Below are 26,814 nucleotides of genomic sequence, written 5' to 3'. Positions count from 1 at the left end.
ATAATGTCAACTGTATTGAGATATCATTTTTATTATTCAATACATATTGTTATGTAAATTATATTTTTAATTTTTTGTAATTGTTTGTTTCTGGACTTTTCTTCTACTATATTATGAGCTCACTGAAGCCAAAAATTATATCCTGTATATCTCTATAATACTAGTAATCAAGACCTAGCATATGGTAGGCATTCAATAAATGCTTACTTTATATACATATCAATAAAATTAATTTGACTTTTTTATAAACTAAATCAGTTTCAGGATTTGGTAACTACGTTGGCAGAAACTTTATGTTTAAGATGCATATTGAAATTTTCTTATGTTTAATTTGTTCATATACATTTTATATTAAAATTTCCAGTAACATACAAAGTAATACTGATTAAAATAAACCAGTATCTATATGTAATTCTGATAAGGTTTTTAAAGTGTACACTGAATTTACAACCTGTCAAATAGAAGACATTTCAATGAAGAATAACTTGGGATAATTTCTGAATTATATAAAAGATGGTTTAGTACCATATTTCAAATTATTTAAGAAATTAAGACTATGCCATGAGATTAATTTATAAATCGTAAATGCACTTTAAAAACAAGATCAGCTTTTGTTATGCAAGTAAAGATGTTGCTTTTCTTAAACTTGACTTGAAGAGTGGTTGCTTAGAATGCTATCAAAATCTTTGAAGCTCACGTGTGGAAACTGTTTTTAGTCTGTTTTCATTGTTTTCTATGTGAATGAAATTTTTTTTAACGAGGCCTAGTTCTTGATAATACAATCCTAACCTCTGTTACTTCTGACTTATAGGGTATCTTTGTTACTAGGGTTCAGCCTGATGGACCAGCATCCAACCTGCTGCAGCCTGGTGATAAGATCCTTCAGGTAAGAGAAATGAAAGCCACAACTTTCGAATGCCACACTAAAACAAATATGTAACCATGTTATTGAGTGACTTGAGTTAAATGATTGGCAATAAGTCCTTTTCACACTTCTTATTTGCCTTAATTTTTGGCAGGGTTGAGAAGCAAGTCAGAAACAAATTCAATCTGATATAATCCTATCTATTCCAGTATTTGGCACATGGTAGATGTTCTGCATATTTTTGTTTAAATGAATAGTGTTATTTGGTAATAAAAGAAGAATTGAAATGTACAAGAATCTATGCATAGCTATCAAGTATAAGTAAGAGTAACAGAGTACTGAATTAGGGTATCTATTTAAACTTTAGATGAGGAAGAAGGGACTGATCCATATTTAAGTTCTCAACGGAAAGCTTATTACTGTTTGAATACTGTGAAATGCGTGGTTATATCTCCCTACTCCCCCTTCTCAGATACTTGAACAGAAGTTTAACTATAGTAAGGTGACTTATTAAAATGTACTGTCTGATGGAAAGGACTTTTTCTCTAACTTAAAGCTCTATGTAACAGAAAAGGGTCACTCCAGTAAACAGTTAAGTAAATGCTTGGTGTAACCATTTTGCTTTCTTTTTTCTCTCTGAATTCGCTTCTATTAATCATTTCCTATGTCCCAGAGAAAGGCCCTTAAGTCATCAATTTATTTAAGATTCAGTATTCTGACTTATAACCCCGAAATTCCCCACTATATGACTAGGTGGAACTATCTGACATTACAGACTTTAACCATTTGAAGCAATTATGAAATGGTTCCACATTGAAGACGTAAGGACACTGAGAGAAGACATGTGGGAAAGGAACCTTCTAGTTACACTAGCTCTGCAAACTGTTACAACAATGCAAGGACCCCACACAGCTCAGCTCTGAGGAGATCTTCTATCTTTTATTTACCAAACACTTTCAAAAAGTTCTAGAGAAGTAAGACCCCTATATAACCATATATATATATATATATATATATATATATATATATATATATAACCGTATATACATACATACATATACATATATGTATATACAATCATAATATATATATAACTGTGTATACATACATACATATACATATATTATATGTATATATAATCATAATATTTTATTCTCAGAAATATTTTAAACTAACTAACAAGATCATGAAAACTTAAATTTTCAAAAATGATAATTCTCTGAAGACTCTGGGTTGCTCGAACCCGTGGCAATGTCACGGTAGAAATACCATCCAAACAGATTTGAGTCCATTCCATGCAGGCAGAAGACCAAGCCAGCAGTTGATCTTCAGAGTTAAAATCTTGAAACGAAAAAGACACATAAAATAATCTGAATTATTTTTACCATTTTGTTATGGAAGTTCTATATTTTTTTTATTTCCTAACTAGCTCTTTGATCTTAAGCATTTTATAGCATGTCTATAGGACTTACAATTATGATATGTAAAATGAACTGTGGTTTGTATTATATCTGAGGTCCCCTCAGGTTAAAAATCCAACTGTTCAGTAATTGTATAAATTTCCATGAAAAATGGTCAAGAATAAACTCAAAATGTAAATCCCTAACACTTGGTAAATGCTGCTGTTTAGCAAAGGAAATGGCTAGTTTTTTCCTCTACTGAATTTCAAGGAAATTATTCTGAATCTCTGAGTCTGAAAAAAAGCATAGCCAGTTAATCTCAGATCTCTGATCTACTTGAATGCCATCCATGGCGGTTAGAGAAGCCTTCCAGAGCTTGAGACGAGGTTGGGAGTGGCCTTTATGCATGACAGAGGTAGCAAACGAAAGACTTTTCTCTCTGGATTCAGAAAAAAAAAATCTATCATCTATCTATCTATCTATCTATCTATCTATCTATCCATACACATAAACACACACACACACACACACACACACACACACACATATATATATACATATGTTATGCTGTATGTTAAAATGTTATATATCCATATATCTATAGACAGGTGATAGATGATTGATAGATAGATGATAGATAGATAGATAGATAGATAGATAGATAGATAATCAGTATAGATGAATATAGATATCCTGCAGAAGGGAAATGAGAATTCAGTTAGTGTCTAGTTGCAGGGTTAGAATAGTCTTTTCTGACTGTCCGTTCTAGAAGGATTATATGAGGAGACATGAGGATTGGGTCTTTCTAGTCCCTCAGAGGTATACAGCAACAGCAAAGTGCACCAAGGAATCAATTCCTAATGCAAGAAATAGGAAGGAATTGTAAACCCAGTCTGTTAAAAGCCACAAATCTGCAGGAGGGCTGCCCCTGGGTTGGCTCTTCGCTCCACAAATGACTATGAAAGATGTAACATTTTATTTTTGCTCTGGAACTCATTTGTATCTAATACAATAAAATCAAAGTCCATTTTCAGCAAAAGATAAATGCACATAGTCTGTAATCAAATAAATTACTATATTTACAGTTTCACTCATACTAGTTAAAAAGCACAAGTGGCCAATTATACTCTCTGAAAGAGAGAAGAATGGCTAATTCTAAACTGAAATCATTGCGAGGGTCAGACGCTAAGAGGGCAAATTATATTTTCGTCTATAACACTATTGGCTCTTTGTTTAAAGACCACTGGAAAAAATGAGTTACCTCTCATTTAGAAGATCATTAAAATATGTCCTCACTGGAGCAAATTTGTTTACAAGCCTTGATGACAGTGTAACAGCCTAGAAAATCAAGGTAAAAGGAACAAAGAAATAAACAACAACAACAAAAACAATGAATGAGCCCCCTAAGTGATGGCAGTTACTGGGGTTGATCTAACCCAACAGCAAATAGCAAAAGAGACACTAAATAGCAAAAAAGATATGCATTTCCCAAATTTCCCCCAGGCCCCAAATTTATTAGAGAAGAGCTTTCTCTTTCTTTGTCTGTAACTCTTTTTACCCACTACTCTCTTCTTACTCTGTTACGGAATCATGAACATGTTACTGGAATTACATAAAGAGGTGTGCATCAGAGGTGATCTGAATTAAAACATATTCACATGATGTTTCTGTCATTTTACTGCTCATTTTCCCAAAATAAATACACTATAATTAATGAAACATATTCAAATGACCTACTGTGTTTAGTGAGTCATGTTGCTTGAAGACCCTGTGGAGGAGGAGCCAGTCGCCATGCTGGGAGAACTGGTCCCTCCCAGCTTCACCCTCCTCCACAAAGTCAAATCTTACCGCTGTGAGAGAGAACAGGTGTAAGCACATGCATCATAAAAAAAATGTTATTAGATTGAACCATACGAATTTGCCAATTTTGACCATTTTTCAAGTAGTAATTTCATTGGTTTAACACCATAGTTTCTTTTTTCTAATGTTCTTTCCAGTTAAAAAATTCAATCTAATTTATTATACATTTTAAATTCAAAATATATTAAAATATAGAAAATCTATTAATTATAGTTACTGTTGAAACGATGAATAGACTGGAAAAAAAGAATATATTGTACTTGATAGTTAACATGGTTCACAGTTATAGCCTAACACTCATTTGTAAGGATATTACACATTATATTACATATTATATTTATAAGTATATATTCTGTGATATCACTGTCGTCAAACCCTATCCTCTTCATTTACCTGCCCACCCTGTTCTCCAGACAGGAGCCTAACTTTGACAGGAGAAGAGAAAATAAATGGCATATAGATACTTGTTGATGACACCCAGGTTTTACCAGTTATCAAAACAGAGTTTTCTCATACAAGGTATACTAATATGATACCGAATTGAAGATCATTTCATAGTCTCTTCTACCATACCATAATTTTAAGTGTTTTCCAAAATACATTCCTGGTCGATGGCTCTCTCTCTAAAATACAAAAATAGAATAATCAAAAGGTACAATAATTCAAGCAAATCAGGTACTTCCCCCTTTTTTCTAGTCTTAGAAAACCTTGATTCTACAATTCATATAGACAGATCAAGAACCCACTCTGAATGAATAAATCTATGAGATTTCAGTCCACTGCCGGTAGGTTGTTTGGCTCAGAGAGCCTTATCAAGAGAGTTTACCCTTGATGGAGCAGGAGTTACTCCAGGCTTAACAGAGAGGCGAAAGGAGGATGAGCAGCAGGAGGACAAGCTGTGGGCTGCCTGGCAGCAGTGTTCAGGAGCAGAGGTGAGAGGCTCCTGTCAGAATGAGTGTGTGTGCAGTCCAAAGAGAGAACACTGGAGAGGGAGATTGCAGGCATAAAAAAAAGAAAACCCTAGGATTTTAAGGTTTTGCCCTGAGCTGGAGCACTGAAACCTGCAGGGGGCTTGGAATGGGGATGAAGGTGGGGAGGAGGTACTAAGATAGAGTTTTCAAGGCTCAGAATGCGAGAAGAAAGTTTAGATTTCCCAAACGTCTAAATGACATGGCCACAGATGCCTGTATCTACTGCGTAAGATACACAATGCTGTCTCAGTATTTGACCCGGGATCAAGCCTTCCTTGTGTGAATAGAAGCTTTCCGCTTCTTTGAATGGCAAGTAGGTGTGCTTAGCTGCTAACAGTCATTATCTTACTTAGCTAAAGCTTATTTCTTCAACAACCTCAAAGCAAAATGCTTCTGAGAAGCTGTAATTAATGTCAAAAGTCCATGCACTAAATTTCATGCATTTATTCATAAGAAAGACTTTATTTCATACTTGGAATCTTTTACCTAGCTTTCAAGACCACCAAGGGGAAAGCCTCTTGAATCCAGGCACATTGCCAGAAGCAAGGAGTATAGCTGACAGTTTCATTGCCCGAGAAGAGAGAGAAACTTCCTTTAAAACATAGAAACAAAATTCAAAGAGTACAGCAGAGTCATTCAGTTTAGACTATGTAGTGTTTCCCAATAGTGTCCCTTACAATATCTTTTTTTGAAAAGAGTTCCTTAGTCAAAGAAGTTTCAGAGCTACCTCAGATTTTATCCCTTGTTTCAGGATTTCACAATGTATTGAGCATTTCAGAACCTGAGAAATCTTACAGACTTATATGTCCCAACATATTTAACCATACAAGCCCTCTTTACTAACAACATCAATTAACTACCTCCACAGAACACGCTTTGGGAAATGTTTCTTATAGAAGCATCTAACTGTGCCCACAGCTTTATCCCACAGTGTTCATGTTCATAATTATCATCATGAGTCATTTGGAAAGTGTTAGAGTATATTCATGTCTCTGAATTTTTAAAAATTTCTCCCAAAAAGGCCACAAAAAGTAGAGTGAGAAATTTTCGTTATGGTTACAATGAAGTATGGGACCCTTAAAAAAATAGACGTAAGCTATTTGGAAATTTCGCTAAGCATTTCCCAACAAGGTCAAATGAGTTAAGCTTTTCTTTAGTTGATCTTACTTGGTGGTTGAAAATCAAAAACATCAGAGAGTTTGGCGGAAGGGTGGGAGGAAGGGGTCAGGAATCACATGATTCTTAATGTTCAGAGAAATTATTGCTTTTAATGATATAATACATTTGAAGAATAAGATTTTTAATACAATTTGATTAGAAGACAACAAAAAATAATTTTTAAAAATGTGTATGGTTTTATCTGCCAGAGTTGCACTGCATATCTTATTCAATTTATGAAATTCAGTGCAGTGAACTAATAAAAGATTGAGTAAATACATATTGCAAATGAAAACAGTAATAGTATACAGAATAAGTAAAACAGGCAAACCAATAAAAACAAGTTAAGTTCATTAGACTGGCTCTAACTTCCATAATTTGGCTGAAATAAAAGTAACAATTAAGCACCTGTATGGTCTCATTTATATCACGCAACAAGGTATCTACTGTTGACAGAGCCTAAATGACTCATTAGAGCTTCTTCCATTATACAATACTGACTTTACTGGAACAAATTTTACTGATAGCATCATATTCATCACATTTACTATTTATATATTTGGAAAACATGTATTAAGTGCCTACTGTGTAGGAAGTATTATGCCAAGCAATGTGAACAGTGTAATAGAGAATGGCTTTACATAACCTAGCCCAGGAAGCAGGCATGCCCAAAATTACCTGAGCAGAAAATGAAAGAGGAAGAGAGGAAAGAACATTTTCAACATTTAATAAAATTAACTTCCAGTCTGTCTTCTTTTAAGGCAAGTGCTCTACCCAACAGAGACCAATGTGACTGCACGAGCCCCCTGAAAATGAGAGATTAATTTTGCAGTTCTGTTCATTTTCACTTTCTATTTCTTTTAAAAGAAATAAAGTATAGCTTGTCAGGGAGTTGCTTTGCAAACCAAGGTATGGAATTCATTTGTTAGAGATGTTCATTCACCATATTTGATAAGAAGAAAACAGGCATTCTAAAATCAGAGCAGATAAATAAGTAAATGTCTTCAGGATTACTACTTACTATCAATTCCATGCCCAAATTTCTAAACAGATAATTGACAAAGTCTTTAGTTGAGTCTCTTCTAGCTTGCCATGTCTTTTATGAGCCAGAATTCATGAAACATTCAAGCTGCAATACATGTGTGCACTTAAGATAGAAGAGAAATTCTCAGGGCGCCTGGTTGGCACAGCGGTTAAGCGTCTGCCTTCGGCTCAGGGTGTGATCCCAGCGTTATGGGATTGAGCCCCACATCAGGCTCCTCCACTATGAGCCTGCTTCTTCCTCTCCCACTCCCGCTGCTTGTGTTCCCTCTCTCGCTGGCTGTCTCTGTCGAATAAATAAATAAATAAAATCTTTAAAAAAAAAAAGATAGAAGAGAAATTCTTATCTATGTTTAATTCTATGAAGATTTTTTTAATACTGCAGTAAAAGCCATTAAGACTTCAAACTTTCTCACGTTTAAAAAGTGCAATGTAGGGGCGCCTGGGTGGCACAGTGGTTAAGCGTCTGCCTTCGGCTCAGGGCGTGATCCCGGCGTTATGGGATCGAGCCCCACATCAGGCTCCTCCGCTATGAGCCTGCTTCTTCCTCTCCCACTCCCCCTGCTTGTGTTCCCTCTCTCACTGGCTGTCTCTATCCTGTCGAATAAATAAATAAAATCTTAAAAAAAAAAAGTGCAATGTAAATTTTTCATGGGAACTTTCCACGAATTTAAGATCTGTAGTTCAGATTTTTGATAGAAAGGAAAATTTTTCAAATGACTTGGCATAAAGTCAATGTTATATTGATTATGCAGTGTATTCAGCTCCAAATAAATGCCAGTATTTAACGAGAGTACTCTGCCAGATTAAAACTCTGAATTCCAGGTAGCTAATGTGAAACATAATTATGATTATTTAAGATTCCCACTGTTCCTCATAATGTCTGGCTGTCGGGATCAAACACCATGAAGGCTTGCCCTTGTAGCTCTAATATGGTTGCTGTATTTTTTAGCTTTCCCTCATTCCAAGAGCTATAGGCTTTCAAAGATGTTAACGTACTAATGTATATCCAGTGTACAAAATACATCTGTACGGCCCTTATGTTTGTCCCTGAGGGTGAATTTCAGTCAACCAAAAATCACACACCTGAGTCCCTCATCCCATCTCTTTTTTGGATTCTGAAAGAGCCATTCTGTCCTTCTTATTGGATAATACCACCAACCTTGTGCCCAAGCCTTCTTAGCAACTAGTTTTTAAATTTAGAACTTTGAATAATAAGGATACAAGAAAATTCCTGGGAGAATTACAGCATGCTCTGGAGAAGTTCTGTAGTATAAACATCTGTAATTTCTCCATTTAACAAAACATTTACCAGAAGGAAATCCAAGGTAAATCTTGCAAGGAACAAAAGGATGAAATCCTGAAACCAAGTAGGCTTTACAGTACATTGATGAGCCATAATTGCAAAGCTGTACTTTTTGTTGTAACTGTGAATATGATTTTCATTAACCCTCCATCTTTCCATGTCTAAATCATGCAAAGGGACAATTAAAAAACATTTTATGGCACCGATATCAAGTGGAATTTTAAAAAGGCAGGATATCTTCTAGAAACAATTTCAAGATTATCCAGTAAAATGTTCCTTTATACTTTCAAATCAGCTAAAGCCAGAAACCCATTAATTATATATTCTCAAAGCACAAAATTTTCAGAATATCTTTTCTGTCCTGAATTTTTTTCTTCTTAACTTCATTTTAACTTGATAAGCCATTTCATTTATTTCTAATTTTTCATTAAATTGCTATTTCCTCTGAAGTGCACATTTATTATAATAAACTGTGTTTACATAAAACATGTGTGTGACCAACTTTGACAATGTATTTTAAAATTTCTTTAATTTAGCATTGATTCTTCAAATCATCTTTTGCACTTATAATATTCATATATTTAAAATATCAAATGCACAAATGTAGATTATATGTATTTACTTTTTTTTATTTTTTAAAGATTTTATTTATTTATTTATTTATTTGAGAGAGAGAGAGCATGCGAGCAGGGACAGAGGGAGAGGGAGAAGCAGACTCCCCATTGAACAGGGAGCCTGACTCGGGGTTCAATCCCAGGACCCTGGGATCACGACCCGAGCCGAAGGCAGACACTTAACTGAGTCACCCAGGCGCGCCTGCATTTACTTTTCCAAGCATCGTTGGATTTATACCCTGCAATCAATCAACACTGCCTAGTAGTGGCCTTTACTTCCTCAGCTCTTTTTCTATTCACACACATAAGACAACCACAAAACATTGCTAGCTGAAATACTACGATTCTTCTCGTATTCATTTAATTGGAAAAGCCCTACACAAACAAAGTAACATAATTTTCTGACTTCTTGTCTGAACTGCCCAAGATGTTAGCCAGATAGCCAAATTCATTTTAACAATATAAATTCCCTTAGCTCGTCGGTCCTAACAGTGGAAGGAGAAGGTTCTCTCAAACTGAGATTCTCTATCCTTTCATTCAAACACCCCTTCCGACCCCTTCTGTCATTGTTTCCACCTGCATCAGGCCTAACCCAATGTTCCATGTCAAGAAATGGCTCAATTCATGTTAAAAATTGACTTTATTTAATGACCCTGAAACATTCATTAACAACCTCACAATATCCAATGAAATGAATTATTTCAAGTTACTGAGTTGACTACTGTACCATAAATTCCCACCTATTCACTAGCTCTGTTAGCCTGGCTATCTCATGTGCTATCTCCAATCCTCACATTTGCATCTTAAAAATAAAAAAAAAAAATAGGCTTAACTAAACAAGAAAAAGAAAGTCCCTTGCTCTGACATTTTGTCTTTCTATTCTTGTGACTTAATGAAAATTCAAAAAAGTAATAGTGAAGTAATATTAATGGTAGTGGGTAGCATTTGATTGGTTTAGAGTGTGCCAGGCCTAAACACTTGACATACATTAACCCATTTAATCTTTAAAAAACTTTCTAAGATAATGTGCTTTCTGATCTTTCAGAGTTCTCCTGCTGTTTTGAAGACATTCCTAGGCAGTCCCTAGTTGTGGCATTTTAAATAGGCCTCTTGAGGTTTCCAAAAGCTCTGGTTTTTAGATCCAGAATATTTCTGGGGACTAAAATTACAGGTAGAGTCCCAATGTTTATTTGATCTACATTATCAGCCTGCATATCTCCTTCTGGGGAAATCAGCTCTGCACTTGAGTTTCCAACCGTATAACTCTCGTTTGTCACTTACAAAGCATGAAACTAAAAGCTGATGGTGTAAAGGGATATTAAAAGCTAGTTTATAAGGGGGATCTTTCTAGCCTTGAATGAGAGCTCAGATGGTGGTTTGGAACATCTTGAAGACTGTTTTATTGGAAACAGACCCAGACACAAGGCCAGACTTCAGCTGGCTATGCCTTTTCCCTGCTTTTTTCCTCTTTGCTGCAGAATGCTAGGGTTCATTGGGGCCTTTGGAAAAGATTTGATTCTCTTGGATTTCCTGATACTTTTGTGAGCACAGTACCTTGATCCCCTTCCTGACGACTCTTCCCAGTTATCCTTCTGCCGGGATCTCCCAGGAGCCCTGCTGTCCTGTTCTCTCCCCTCCGTGCTTCGGTCCCGTGAGGATCCCTGTTCTTCAGTTCTGCCACTGAGCTCGAGCCAGCTGTCTGCCATCCTCCTGCAGGAAGGCTTAGGCTCTGCTTCACCTTCCCCTCCCTTACTTCAGACAGATTTTCCTAGACGCCCAAGGCAACAGCAAACACTATCTTTCAGCTTTGCTCTACATGTCCCAAGCTGCAACCTCATCCTGCTCTCCTAGTTAGATTTCCCTTCTTTCACAATGCTCCCTTTTAAATTTATTTTCTGATAAATCTCTCAGTATTCCATGCGGTGAACACCAAATGGCAGTAAAACCTAACCTCCGTCGCTAATGCTGCCACCCTGACCTCCTTCCTGAACTCGTCTCTTGTCTCTAAATATATGATCAACATTTCCCTTGCATGCATTGCCATGGCCTCAAACCCCCTTGTCTTCCTAACTCAGCTATTCCTTCGTTGCCATTTTCCGTTAGTGGTGTCACAATCTGATTCTTGTCTGTTTCTTCTATCCTGGTTCAACTAAATGCCAAATTTATAGATTCTACCCGAAAAGTTTTCTCCTTTTTTAATCCCTTTCCTCTCAAGTTTCCTGGCACTGTCCTAGCGGATAGCCTGACTTAGTCTTTCCACTTCTGAGAGAGAAAAGCTCGCATATGGCTACAAGAACCCAATTAAGCCAGAGTTAACACTATAATAAGAATGAGAGGTTCAGCATTTCTGGAGATGCTAATTTAGGACTAAATGTTATTTCTACCAGTATTTTTGGAATGACTTAAGTTAATCTTGATAGGAATCTGAATGAGAATTAAGGTTTTGAAAGCACTGTAAAGAACAAATTATGTCAGGAGGCAGCAGAGCAAAACAGTTTTAAGGGGAACATGTTCATTATTTTATCATAATCAGTGAAATGTCAGTTCAGATCAATGGAAGCAATCATGGTCATATTATTTCAGTGAAGTATTGAGAGAAATAATAAGAATGAATATTATGGTATTGGATCATTCAGCCCTGGATGTGTGGCCTCAGTCTGGTAGCGGGGCCTCTCTGCGGTGTACCTCTTTCACTTACTAAATAACAGGGTTAGCCTAGATCATGCTTGCTCTCTCATTCTCTCACTTTCTTATTACCTCTTTCTATCACTTCAGAAAAGTTCTGTTTCAATATTTCACATATTGGGCTATCCCTCTTCGTTTTGAAGAAAAGAATCTATAAACTAACCCCCTCTCCTATCAAGCCCCCCGCATTAGCTTATTTTTATGGTTGTTTCCTCTGCTAAAGCCTAGGGTCTAAGTTCACTGATATTTTTAAATTCTCACAACAATGATTGCATACCTAGGTCATCTTAAAACTCTTTCCCCTACATGGATCATTGAAGAATTTACTTGAAATAGCCAACTGTTCACACGTCTAGGGCTGGAGGAGACTGCAGGCTTGAGCAAGACAAGGATTGTGGCCCTTCGCTAATCACACTCTTGCCAGGTGTGAGTACAGGGGAAACTCACCAGGTGTGAGTACGGGAGAAACTCTTCTTATTTACTTCAGAGAAAATAGATTCCCTGAAAATTTTCCATCTTCCCTTTTCCTTCCACTGAGCTACCCTAGAACTTTATTTATCCCCTCTGATGTTAATTCAATTCAGCAATTGTTGAGTGCCTACGACAGGTAAGGCATTTTCTACATTAATTATGTCCATGGCTAAATTACCCCTTCTGGATGGTCACCTCTTTGATGGGAGCCTTCCCTGTCTCATCTCTTTCTTACTCCTATCCCCAGTGCCACGCACAATGCCTTGGGCACAGTTAATACATAACAGACATTTTTTATTAAAAAAATGAAAGAAAAGGTGGAAATGGAACACCCTTTTTTGAAGACCTTTTGATAAAAGTATCATTCAAAATTAACAGTTATGATTAATTTGCTCTCTGGGTTCTGTGCCATTTATGCTCTTAAGATTGATATTATTTTGATAATTGATATTTGGCAGTTCCTAAAACCAGGAATGGTGAGGTCTAATGATGGACAATATACCATTCATGGCCTCCAAACCCTAGAGCATTCCTTTTCCCTAAAACACTAAGATACTGAAATTTCAAACAATTCCCTGAAAATTCTTGGTGGGTTGTGTGTTCATTACAATTCTAGATTTTGAGTCTTCTGATAGAGAAATCAGAGCAGTTGCAAAGTTATTATTAAGGACATTCAAGAACTCCATTATTAAAGTTAAATTTAGGAGCACCTGGCTGGCTCAGTCAGAAGAGCATGCAACTCTTGATCTCAGGGTTGTGAGTTCCAGCCCCACACTGGGCATCAAACTTACTTAAAATAAGTAAGTAAATATAAATAAATAAAGTTAAATTTAATTCACAATTCAAGTATGTCCTTTGAACAAATTGAAGACATTAAGGTAGTTAGTATATTCCTCAAAAATACAGTGGAAAAAGCATACATTTCACCCAAGTTTGCTATTTTCCTAATGTCGGATACAGATTGAGAATCAAAAGAAGAATGTACCATATGCTGTGTTCTCTATCCCACATCATCATCTGACCAGAAATAACATCACATGGAACCCAATTGTCTGGTTTCAGCTACAACTTAAGCAAGAAATTTGGGCTGTGGAACAAACCCAAAGTTCTACCCAACTACTGTTTCCTGCCACTCAAACACCCAATGCCAACTTTGATAGGCATTTCCATTAATTAAATGTTATTATATATATTAAAGAATATAGATATATATGGAGAGAGAGGAGGAGGGAGGGCGAGAGAGAGAAGGAGATTCTTCAATTCAAAACCAATTTATACTTACAGTTATATGGGCTTTCATGGATTTACATTTCTGTGTCCTAGTATGTTCCTTGTTAGATGTACTGTGGTTTAAGAAATACGATATTTTAGGACCTTCTTTTTTTATTGTATCATTAGCCAACCAATTTCAACAAACTAGTGATAAAATATAATGTGTAAGATGACTTTCATCAATGTTACAAAGGCTATACAGTACTGTGATCTGCTGTTTTAAATTTTAAAAAGCCAAAGGCAGTGACATGTCTTGAGTGGTTATTTGAAATATTAATCATATTTTAAGAAAGCATTCAAAAAGTAAAACAACAAAGGCACTGGGTTCCCAAAATTAGTATCAGTCAATTGAAAACTGAAAACAGCAGCTGATTAACCGGCTCGATTATCTGTCCTTTGCCAAGTAGTCAATTTGGCCGGCTCTTCCGCATCAAGTGAGTCCCAGATGCAAGGAGACGGTTACATAATTGTTAGTCATTAGAGTTCCAAGAATTATTCCTACCAAGTTTCAGGAGAGTTATGTTTTCTTTGGGCCTTAATGACAGTGAAGGTTTATGGGATCCACTTCTTTTTATATTAATAGTAAAAATTATTCCAATCAAGAGAATCTCTAATTTACTGTAGAAAAAATGAGCACTCACAACAGAGAAGCATGTGAAATGTCAAATAATAACAAGGCGAATCCCAAAATTGTAACCTTAGGCAATTATGTTTAAAATGGATTTTGAATACATAGACTGATGATTCTTAACTAGAAGATGGCAGGCATTTTCACTATTACTAATATCATTGTGCTTTACCTCAGAGGAATAGATCTCTTAGGTATATTGGATGCCATTGAGAACCACGGGTATAAATAATGAATATACTTGCATTTAGCAAGGGGAAGTAAAAATGGTTTCTTTAATATAAAAATGTAGGGGCGCCTGGGTGGCTCAGTCAGTTAAGCATCTGCCTTTGGCTCAGGTCGTGATGCCAGGGTCCTGGGATCGAGTCCTGCATTGAGCTCCCTGCACAGCAGGGAGCTTGCTTCTTCCTCTGCCCCTCCCCTTGCTCATGTTTCCTCTCTCTCCTTGTCTCTCACTCTCCCCCAAATAAATACATAAAATCTTTAAAAAAAAGAACATAAAAAAATACAAAAAATGTATAAACTAAGAACTTTTCAGTGAGTGAAAGTAAGATCTAATAAGACTATAAGTGTGCAGTCGTGTGTGCCAAGAGTGAAATATTTGACCTTGCTGATGGGATTATTCTTTCAGTAATTATATAGCAAGTAAGCAATGGTCCTGTGGACACTTCCAAAACATCTCAACTAAGTACCTGCAAAAACAAAACAAATCAAAAGAACAACCACAGAACAGCTACCATATTTCAAATGTATCTATCTGTTATTCACCAGGATATCTCTGATTCATACAGTGGCTAGGACAGTCTTAGATAGGAAATACTAGATGCTTGTTAAATATTCGTTGAATTAATAAACTGAATCAAAGCTGGGTGAAATTAATTAGTTGTTTCCATAGTTACAATTCTGTTGTGAATTTTAAAAACTGGTAGCTTTTGGTTGCTCAATATTCCCTTGAATCTTATGGTTAGAAACAGTGGTGAGGTGACAAACAAGTATCTTGCATTGATTTCCCTGTTTTATTTCTGTGTTTACAGGCAAATGGACATAGTTTTGTACATATGGAACATGAAAAAGCTGTATTACTACTGAAGAGTTTCCAGAACACAGTAGACCTAGTTATTCAACGTGAGCTTACTGTCTAAATATTTTTTATAAATAGTGAAGATACGTCTAGCCAGACCTAATGTTCAAAAATAAATTTATACATAGAAACAAATTTTGCCAATTGCTGGACCAATGGCAAACATTAGTGCCAAATGTCTAATACTATATGTTAGCACTGATCATCCTTAAAGATGTTAACTATATAAATATGATGTTCATGTGGTTCTGTATTAGTTTTAATTGTCAGCCTCTGGCTGTGCATTGGTGCAGTTTTGTTTTTGTTTTTGTTTTGTTTTTTTAATCAAATAAGTTTCTTCTCGAAGTGGATTTCATATAATTTCGGAGCACGGAAGCACATTCAAGCTCTTTACGAATTCTGCTCTCCATCAGAAACACTGCCTCAAAGTTGTATATGCCTTTATATAGAAAATACAAATATAAAGAATTGTAATTCCCATAAAATATTTCTAGCACAGGTATATGTTGGCATATATACAAAAAGAATATAGAGAAAAACAATATTTTCATAAACTAAACATCTCGGATTGAGAAAGAAACTATATCTTAAAATAAGACTTTACTATATTGAATCTTTTTCAATAAAAAATTACATGATAATGCCTTATGAAAGTAACTGTACATATGGTATAAAGTGTTTATATTTGGTTCCATATTCATTTGCTAAATTCTCATAACGCGGAGTGAAATATTTCATAAATTAGCCATTTATCTCTGGGACCGGAATAAAAATAGGACAAACTAATTTGTTCAATGCCTTTAGCTAATTACAATACACACAGAGTTAAGAAACAGACTAAAGGTCATTATAGATAAATCTTTTTCACCACAAATTTAAGCAGTGAATGATGGGTGGCAGGAAAGTTATTGCTTTATTTCTTTCAAGTTTATGTTGATTATAAACTGTAGCCCTGTGATTTCTTTACTTGTAAATGTGGAATTTATTTGTGTGTTGCTTTATCTAATTTGCTACTTTTAAATAATTTAAAATGAGTTTTGGAGATTGATAAAATTTATCATTAAGAAAGACCATTGTTAGAAAGTTATGGTGGATGATTTAAAAACTTTGGTATTTAAATATGAAACTTCAAATATAATTTCTCAGAGCTGTGGTCTACCTGTATTATTAATTTCAGTGCCTGTTTTTGTGGGCAAAAATAGAGAAAATACTTTTTTTCCAAAAATGTTTCAAAGTATAAAATCCTGGGTCCTGTCTTACTGAGAGAAAGACAAGCATAGTTAATAGAGAATTCGTTATTTTTACATTAGAATTGTTTTCCTCTATAAATGATCAAAATTCATTTTATAATCCTTTAAAAATACTTCTTTTATACATTAGTCATTAATATGATTAAAATATTAATTTCAAAGTCCAGAATAATTTCCCAGAGTTGGTTGTATGCATGCTTTCTCATATTTCCACATAGCTCTTTATATATATAATGGATTTAGTTTACATGCTAGTGTTTCAAGTATTCTATTAGGATTTTCACGATAGTATCATGTATTGATGTCACCAAAGCTCTGAGAGTAATATTTGTAAGTTAACTGTTTTATGGGGACATTGAAAATACTGTATTTTTGTAGGGTCTATTAAAATGAGTGTCACTTATTAGAAGTACAGTGGTATTTTTTGGCAATAGAATTTGTCACTTGAAGGCAAATGATACTTCACTTTACAGATGATGCACTAATTTTGATGTTGCTTTATGTCAGGTGACATTATACCATGATTTTATAGGGTTTGACATTCAGCAATGATTAAATGATTGGCCTATTTAATATGTTTCCCAGAAGTAACTTTTAAATGCATTTTAATATATTGACAGTTTCTGATGAGAAATGTCTTTCAGAGCCTAATTTTCTTTGTCAAAAACTCACACCAAACCATGGTGCCACCGTTTCCAGCTGCTATTCCAGGATGACCATCATTAATCAAGATCGAGGCCCCCACAGGCCACACAAGATCACTTAAAGGAAAAACAAACTCCTGGGTGTAGTTTGGTTGGCAATGAAGCAGCTCAACTCATCCCATCAGTTTTGTTTTATCTTTTATGGGAGACGTGGAAGAAGAGCCAGATAGAGGACTGCCCAAGTCTCTTTTCTTATGTCAGGTTCCCACATCAGACCCAGGGCTTCAAGAGATGCTTCTGAGGCACAAAGCTAAAAGGATCATAGTAAACACCTCTTCCTGATGTGACAACATTGTCCTGGCCCAGGGTTCTCATCCTTCCTGTTCTACAGGAAATAAGGAAAAGAAAAGGGGTTCCTGACCACCTGGAAAAGAAATCTGATGTTTCAAAGCACCTCATTGTCAATTGTACTGCTGCATACTGAGAAAAGGCAGGTAATAATGAAAAGAGGCTTTTTTTTTTTTTTAGATTGAAAAAAATCGCTAATTACTGGAGGGGTTAAAAAAATCTAATTTATTCCATAGGTGACCAAAACCAAAAATATATTAATTTCTGAGTATTGACTTTTAGAGTAACTGGTTTTGCTACCTGAAATTAGAATCTGGTTTATGTTAGCCACCCCTCCCCACCAAAAAAAAAAAAAAAAAAAAAGGTGTGTCTTTTTAAAAAAGAAAATCTGCACCAACAAAGGAGTGGAATTCATGACTCACTCCAATAGGCTTGCCTCTCGGTCTTTGATCTTTTTTTTTTTTTTAAGATTTTATTTATTTATTTGACAGAGAGAGACAGCCAGTGAGAGAGGGAACACAAGCAAGGGGAGTGGGAGAGGAAGAAGCAGGCTTCCCGCCAAGCAGGGAGCCCGATGCAGGGCTTGATCCAAGGACCCTAGGATCATGACCTGAGCCCAAGGCAGACACTTAATGGCTGAGCCACCCAGGCGCCCCTTGGTCTTTGATTTTTATTGAGATCTCTCTACTGAGGAAGCGGTCTAGGTCCGGTGGATCAGTAAGACGCAATAGAGGGGATGGGAAAGATCAGGGTGGAAAGAACAAGCAGTGAACAGTATTGGTAGAGTTCCTGCAGATTTTGCAAAGCCAAATAGACATTAGTGGACAATTTTTAAAACATTTACATGACTTAAAATACGTTGCCACAAAAGCTCTCTTATGATAATTCCCATCTTCCAGACAATATAAGTCACTTTAACAAACATAGTAATTTTGAAACATAAGTGTACTTTTGACAAGGAATACTCAAAATCAGTATAACATACTAATACATCATGCTAATTTATTGCTCATTGAAACCTATAAAATATATATGTCCCGGTTAATTAAAACTGTTAATTGCATAAATATCAAACAATCTCCGTTGTTTCTGGGTCTTACATTGGATTACCACTTTCAAGATAAAAACAGTTTTAAAGAGAGGATGACAAATCAGCATTAATTTGTTTTTAATCTTAAAGATGATTGCACACATATTACTAATATAATTGCTTATTTAAAAAGTAGGACTGAAGCATCTTTCAGCAAGCAAACCAAAGAGATAGTATACCCAGACAGAAGAAAATGAAGAAATTAGATTTATACATTCAAATATTAAGTGAAAAGTATGTGAATTTGCCAGAATGATTAGATGAAGGGAGCCAGAAAAACATTTTACTGTAAATCATCAAATCAAATATCTCCACCGAAATTTAAATATTTGGAAAGCATAGTGTGTTTGTCAACTTGTCTTTTCATTGGCTCTTAATGCTGTCCTCGGTCAGTTTCTGCCCCCTCTTTGGCACCCAGATGAAGAATGTCCATTCTGATGGATCTGCTGTTTTCAAGAGGCAACAATACAGCAAAACCAGATAAGCAGGCTTGCTGGTAGAGGACCACCGCTGTAAGCCTTTGGTAAATTCAATCAGACAATATGTTTGACTGATTCTTGATATACTGACCAAACAGCGGGTTTATTGAAACACTGGGTCAGTAAAAAGTTATGCAAATAATGAACTCCAAGAAGTTAAGGAGATAAGTCCTTTCTCCAGTATCAAGGAAAGCAGGGTCGAGTTTCCAGGAAAGTTCCTCTCACAGAAATTCCCAGTCTTTCTGAGGGTCAATAAAATGTTCAAACACTGGGTTGGTGATGTGCCCTGTCTTACGGTTGTAGTGACCTGATCATCTGGGAATTGGGGTGGGGGCGGTATCTTCAGACTTGAGATCACCTGCATGAACTTTTTTCCTTAGCAATACACCTGCTTTCCATTAAGAAAAGCATCCTGCCTTGGCCCAGAATATTGCCCCCATCGCTCATTAAGACCATCGCCCAGGGATACATGATAGCAAGAAAATAGAATGTGGGCTGGGGAAAAACAGACGTGCGTTCTAGGAAGCACATGGGTTACTGTGATAGGAGATCCTGGCTGTCAGCTCTCCTGTGCATCCTTCACTTCATTTGATCTAAACTATTCAGAGAATGTATTTTCTGAAAGCCCCTGCTGTACGAAACTCAAAGCAGATGAAGTTAAATTGCATAGCTATATTCTGAACCTCCTGGGGGCATTTACATTTCTCGTATGTAGAACTGACCTCTCGTCATTGCTGCTGTAGCTGCTATAGACCTGTCCCCTTCACCCCCCGTGATGTTCCAAAAGCAGTGGATGGCTGCTTCTATCCTGCGGACACAAGGATAAGAGCCCCCCTTAGAGTTCTAATTGTTTGGAGACCCTTGAGCATCTACTGATGGTTCCGGCTTCCGGTTTGGGAAGAACTTCCTTAGGTGACCAAGGAACTTGGAGTAGTAGCGTTAACCAACGTGCACAGGTGGGGCATTTTATGTCTCTGACAACAACAAACCAACCTTGTGTGCGAGGGGGAGGTGGCGATGCCTTAATAGAACCATGGTTCCACTTCTGTTTTTAAAATGTTGAATTTTGCCATATTGACGACCCTCTGTAAGCCTGTCAGCTGATTGTTACTGGGACAAGTTCCGATCTTCCTCACCTTCGACACTAACTGCAAGCGAATGGCTTGGGAACACTCTCCCAAATTGCACAAATTCTGCTTTGGAGAATTCAGAGATTTCTGATCTATGGAGGGGAAAAGTACACTCAACTCTTGATTAAAAAGAATAAATGAAAATCTAGGAATCTTGAATTCCCCTGGACTCTTAACTATGTGATTATCATAATCTTCCCTGAGAGCGGTTCTAGGGGAAATAAAGAGAGGAAAACTGAGGGGAGGGAAATAATTCATTGGTTCCAGCTTCAGAAGGTTTAGAAGCATTACTCTATCTGCTAGAGTTTCCCTAGCTGGATTTTGTGGTAGGGCAGTCAGCTCACACTTTGTAACAACCCACTGAGCATGAAGCAAGATAAGAAATGGGACTGGATGTAAGACAGGCACTGAAGAGAAGGCTGTCTCTGCAGCTGCCCTGATATCTCCCCAAATGATGCTCCAAAACACTTTTTTTTTCTTTTTTTGGCCTATTTTTTTAATAGCAGCACCTCAAAGAGTGGAAGATCATGAAATCCAGGCATTGTTTATGTAGAAAGCACTGAAATCCTGTGACTCTTAGTCTCATGTTGGAACCAATTATAGGCTTGACCCGAAGAAAAAGCAATGGGTCAAACTTTTACAAATATTATTTTCAAACCTAGCATAATTTTCAATGTGTGTGGGAATGAGTGTTGAGAAAAAGTTAAATAAATCATCCAATCTTTCTCTAGTTTGAAAAATATATATATTTTTTTCTTTAAACTATCACTGTTGCGCAATTGTATTATTTGCACCAGGTCTTTGTTTGTTTGTTTGTTTCTTTGTTTTTCTGTCTTTAAAACAACACGAGTAAGCAGCCTACAGGCAGGTGTCTCTATACCTGGAGTAAAATATCCTAGTACAGAGACTTTTATTGTCATCAGAAAACTCCATATTTCCTCCACAGGAAAGCAATTACTATAGCTGAATCTCAGAGGATTAAGGTATGTCATTCAAAATTCTAAACATTTGGGAGCATTTTATTGAAGAATATAATGAAAACAGTAAGTACAATGTTCATAAATATTTGTTGAGCATCAACTATATACCAGGCTCTGCAAAGGATATAACATGGTCTCCTCTGCACAGAGTCTCACAATCAAGTGGAAAGATGAGAGAGCTTCCAGAAAAAAAGAGTACAAGGCAATATGGTGAGTCCCTTTGTCCCTGCCCTCAGCCCATGTATTGCAAAAGGAAGTAGCATCTTTATCTAGACAACTCTCTTCCCGGTTTGAGCATGGCTGTTCCATTGGGAGCTATAGATAGTTCTCCCCACTGGGTCTTATGGCCTTTGGGAGGCCATTATTGATGTTTACCAAGATGTAGGCAATATTTGATAGGCTAGAAGTGGCAAGAGTGGAGACTTACTGGACAAGATAAGTAGCAACCACAGTCCCTTGAATCTGTGGAAGAGAATTTTGCCAATTGGTTTGTTCTAAAGAAGACAGAAAATATAATGAAAAATGGTGTTGTTCCGCCTGGCCCAGCACTGTCTATATGCCCCTGACATGTTGGGGAAAAGCAATGGAAGTCAGTACTTTATAGTGTGGGCTGTTGGGTTGAAGAGATTGTTCTGTGTTGCATCCCCAAAGGGTTGCTCCTATGACCGTTGCCTGTTATAGACTATCGGGGAGCGTGGGAGTCCTCAAGATCCAGTATTAGAATGAGGCACTCAGAAACGCGGTGAGCTGAATATTCATTCAGCCAGCTGCATTTCCTGTTTACTTACCTCACTTCCTTCAGTGGGGTGAAGGACATTTTCACTGCCTGCTGTTCCTCCCACCCCAAGAAGATACTGTTTGCATGAGGTGGGATCATGCGTATTTACAAATCACAGAGACCTCTTTATTCTTCCAAGGAAAGCGTGATTCCTCTGAATCTGGGAATTCCTTATTTTTTCTTCACCCTCCCTGTGCATAATCAGTGTTTTTGACACTTAGAAATCCTTAACTTTCCCTGAGTATTCCCTGTGCTTTTCAACCTCAGCCTTTGCCCACACTGGTCCCTCCCCTGTAATGTCTTCCTTTCTCCATTCCCTTTCTAATTATCAAAATTAGATGCAGCCTTCAGAGTCCAGCTCAAGCATCACCACCACTATAAAACTTCTCCTAATCTTAACTGGAAGAAATTTCTCTTATGATAATACAGTCATATTAATTTTTGGTATATTTTATAGTACTTATCACATTCCACCTAAGGTCACAGCTATTTGGTATTTGTGCTTTCTCTCCTATCAACGATACACTCCTTAAGAGGATCAGACAATACTTCAAAGATGCATTCTATATAGAAGAGCTTCCAGAGGGCACATCTGGTTTTGCTCACCATGTATCATTAGTACCTGTCATAGTAGGTGCTCAATAAATGTTTACACAGTGATTAAATCATGGCAGGCCTGCCACATAAACACAATAAATATTGAATTAAATAGGAAGTTGGTGTCCAGTTTGCACAATCTTAAACCATAGACTTTTCACTTTTTCAGTTCATTCACCATGCCTGGTTTTTTGTTTTTGTTTTTATTTGCTCTTTTTTTTTTTTAATTCTCCCTTTTTATCAAGACCTTTTAGGCTCTTCTGCTATGTGTCAGCAATTGTGTTTAATTTCTCATTTATGTGTTCTAAGGACCTTAACACGGTCCAAAAAGTTTAAGAAGTGGCTTTTGTTCACTGAATTGGAATATATAACATCTATTCTTTTTATTTGTTTGGGTTTTATTTCTCATCTTGGAAGAAGTCATGCATATAGATCCCAGAAATATTTCAGAGAAATGAATGTATGAGTTTGAATGTACAGAGCCATGGTTTTGGCCTTAAAGACACATTAAAGATAATCAAGCCCAGGGGTGCCTGGGTGGCTCAGTTGTTAAGTGTCTGCGTTCGGCTCAGGGTGTAATCCCAGGGTCCTGGGATCGAGCCCCACATCGCACTCCCTGCTCTGCTGGGAGCCTGCTTCTTCCTCTCTCACTCCTCCTGCTGTGTTCCCTCTCTCGCTGACTGTCTCTCTCTCTGGCAAATAAATAAATAAAATCTTAAAAAAAAAAAAAAAGATAATCAAGGCCAGTTCCTTCATCATATCGGAGGCCCAAAGCCTAGAGAGGTGATGTGACTCTGAACTGAGAAGACAAAAGTGTATAGTTGGATCTGGTTTTAGACCCTTTTTAAGGCTGTTCTCCCCGTACATTGTGACTTGGTAGATTACTTTGTGCAAGCTATTTTTAAAATTTGGAGGCATGAGGCATGGTTAAGAGAGTTGGGTTGGGAATGGGGTTAGGAAGAGGTAGTCAGGAAGAGGGAGTCCCCAACCCTATTTTAGCTCTAAAATTTAGTGAAACTTCAGCCTCATGCTGCCTCTTCTAGAATAAAGAGGAGTCTGTCCACGGGCCTTTGGCCATAGTTCAGTCTGACAATGTTTACGCATTACATTTTGGCATCTTTTCTTGGACAGATTCCACCACTTGCATCCCTAAAGTGAAAATGTCATATACTCCAGCCAAAATTATCAAGAAAAGCTGCAGAGGCTATAGCATTAACATGATAACTATTTAGACAGATCACAGGATATCTAGATTACTTGATAAAACCACATGTTCCCTGCCAAACTTTTATAGAGGTCTGAATCCTGTTGATATCAAAGTAGAGAGAAAGCTATTTATACTGCCATTAGCATTAACTTTATTAGATACTTCCATTACAGGGGGAAAAAGAGTAGAATCTAGCCCCTGAAAAAAAAAGTAGTGTCTAAGAGGGGAAAGCCCTGGGTTGGTACGCTCCTAACCACACAATTCCTTTATTACCTCATAGGATCTTGATTTCCTTGCAAGTAAAGTTTCTTTCTTATCTTTCTCTCAGAAATATTTCCCTTATTTTTCTATTTGAGTTGCAAAGCACATTGACTGCAGAATTTAGTGAAATAGTCCCAAAGTTAAATCCATTTCTCATCTACTATTTTGCTTATACAAATAATATTAATTACTCCATCTGCCTCTGTCTTTTCATTTCTTTGTATGAGGGGAACTTGCTATGTCCTTACATGAAGAGAACTTACTACCTGGCTGATGATGGCTTCTTTTCAGGATTTTTTAAATTCTAGAAGCCCTAAGTATACATTAAGGGAACTTTCATCATCATTTTCTTTAAGAGTATGGTGCCTCAAACTCTCCAGAGGTCTACACTTGGGTCTTATAGCCCCGTTTTATATATTTACAGAGGGAGAGAATGCCAATGTCTGTTTGAACCAATTGAAGTGAAAAATGAAAAGTAAATTATTAGTTGAGAGAGTAACATTTTAGAGTAGTAAGGATATTTCAGAATAGTAAGAGTACTTTAAGTAAGAGTATTTTACAATAATGAGTGAGAGCAGACTTGAGGGCTGGATGAAGGAGAGAAATTAGTAAGTTATTAGAGAAGAATGTAAAAGGGAAAGAAGGAAGATAAAGGACTGACAGAGAGGAACAATGAGAAACTGGATGACAGAAATCAGAGACAGACCCTCCAATTTGTTGATGACCACACCCCTCCTTCAGACAGCCCCAGCACTCCCTTCCTCTCCTTTCCCCTCTCCAGGCTGGAAGAGTGATCTTTCCAGCTCTTCTTGGTTTCTGGCCTCCTTCCCATTCTTTTAGAAGTAGAAAGAACTCAAAATGAAAAATAAGACATATAGTGGAATTATATTTCATTTCATTGCTATTTATTTCCAGAAACTACTTTCATAATGTAGTGGATAATTTTTTGACATGCAACTTCCCAGTGTAAGGAAAATCACGAAAAGTTATCTCATTAAAAAAAAATAAACTGGGAAGTTCTCTAAAATAAAGACTAATATCAAACAAGATAGCCATAGGTAAATTCTGAGGGGAAATGAGGAAAATTACTGATCTATTGTAAGATAGAAAAGGTCCTTGAGAGGATCTGTTTCATTTTTCTACCTTCTGGAAATAATGCTATTTTTAATTTCCTCCAGAGAGGAGGCTGCCAGTTAACTCAGTAACCCAGCCTGATAAAGCAACAAAACATGTGTTTCATCCCAATAAGACTCGGTTTAAAATGCTGGGCTTAAATCTGATATATACTATCCTCATCTATAGTTGGACAGAGCCATATACTTTTTAGAAACATAGCTGCAGTTAGGAAGAGCCGCCACTAGATGGAGCCTTTATATCTATATTTTATATCCATGTCTTGGCAAGTCTCTAGCTTGGAATGACCACACACTCTGGACAGTCCATTCTCATACCTGTTGTGCTAATTTAACTGTGAATAAGTAACTGCTAATAAACTGCTGGTAAAACTGTTAACACCCATCTCTGTACTCTTTTGAGATAATTAATTTGAAACAACACTTTAAATCCAAACATTATGAGAAAACAAATTAAGAGCTTTGAGTTATTTAAAGTAGTTTCTATATTTTTTGACTAAACCTCTCTGGCTGCATCCCAATCACAGAGGGACCCAATCATAGGAGGAGAGAAAGAGAGAGAGAGAGACTGCTCTCTCTCTAAGCCCTGGTGAACGTGTGATTTAGTTTTGATATTCCCAATTTTGTTCTTAATTATTACACGTGCCATTTTAATAGTTCTCTAATTTGCTTTGATTTCCAAATATTTTGTGTCTATCTGCCATTATTTTAACCAAGCTTCCTTCAGATATGCTCATTCTAAATATGTCGAAAGATATTTGGTACACGTTATTTACAATACATATTTTTAAATGAGCTCTCTAAAACTTAAACATCGGGATTTAAATGTGCCTAGGACAGGCTTCCTTACATGATGGCTGGATCATAGCTTTAAAAGCCAAATGTTACTGTTTACTTCTTCTAAGTTAATTATATCCTCACCCTCATAGCTTCGCCAGCACCCTTGTTTGGGACTCTCCTTCGTTAATTCCATCAAAGTCCTATTTATTTGTGGGTTCATGGTGTTTCTCTTCCAAGCATTTAATCTTTTCTTCTTCCAACCCCAAGCAAGAATAGAAGGAAAACATGTTCTTCTTTTCTGAAGTCTATGTGAAACTACTTAAATCCTCTGGTGTTTTCCTCCAGAGGAAACCATTTCCTTCTGGCCCCATGATCACGAAGCACGAATATAGTGTGCTCTTTCTTAGGAAATTCATTCAACCTTCTTTGGGGATTGGCCTTTGAGCATAATTCTTCAGCCATAGTTACGGTGTCATTCAATTTAGCAATAAGTATTTTGCACTTGATAGAATCCCACATCTTGTTATGATCAAGACAGACTTCTCTAGCAGGCCATCACTATGATATGTATGTTCTTTATAAAAGCATGAAAGTTGCTGGAAAATATTACAAATATAGGTTTGTAACCATTTCCCAGAGAAATTCAAACTTGGGACTCTGTCTCTCACACACACACGCATGCACGCATACACGTCAGTCACTTTTTTTTTTTAGGTTTTCATATATTTCTGAAAAATGATAGTTATTACCCTGTGATCGAGGGACCTAGGTCATCGTAAACTACT

General features: G+C 36.7%; 1 protein-coding gene across 2 annotated transcripts in view; it reads left to right on the top strand.

The window, feature by feature from the left end:
- LRRC7 (leucine rich repeat containing 7) overlaps positions 1-17,008 on the top strand; it is a 508,428-nt gene extending 491,420 nt beyond the window's left edge. For both annotated transcript variants that reach the window (XM_057310572.1, XM_057310571.1), the window contains 2 exons: positions 812-886; positions 15,306-17,008. In XM_057310572.1, coding sequence (XP_057166555.1) covers positions 812-886; positions 15,306-15,413 — 183 coding nt within the window. In that variant the 3' untranslated portion in view covers positions 15,414-17,008. The remainder of the gene's footprint in view (positions 1-811; positions 887-15,305) is intronic.
- The last annotated feature ends 9,806 nt before the right edge of the window (positions 17,009-26,814 follow it).

Source organism: Ursus arctos, unplaced genomic scaffold (genome assembly GCF_023065955.2).
Source record: "Ursus arctos isolate Adak ecotype North America unplaced genomic scaffold, UrsArc2.0 scaffold_12, whole genome shotgun sequence".
NCBI lineage: Eukaryota > Metazoa > Chordata > Mammalia > Carnivora > Ursidae > Ursus > Ursus arctos.
The sequence above is the reverse complement of the archived record's forward strand: the minus strand, read 5'-3'. Positions and strand labels throughout refer to the sequence as shown.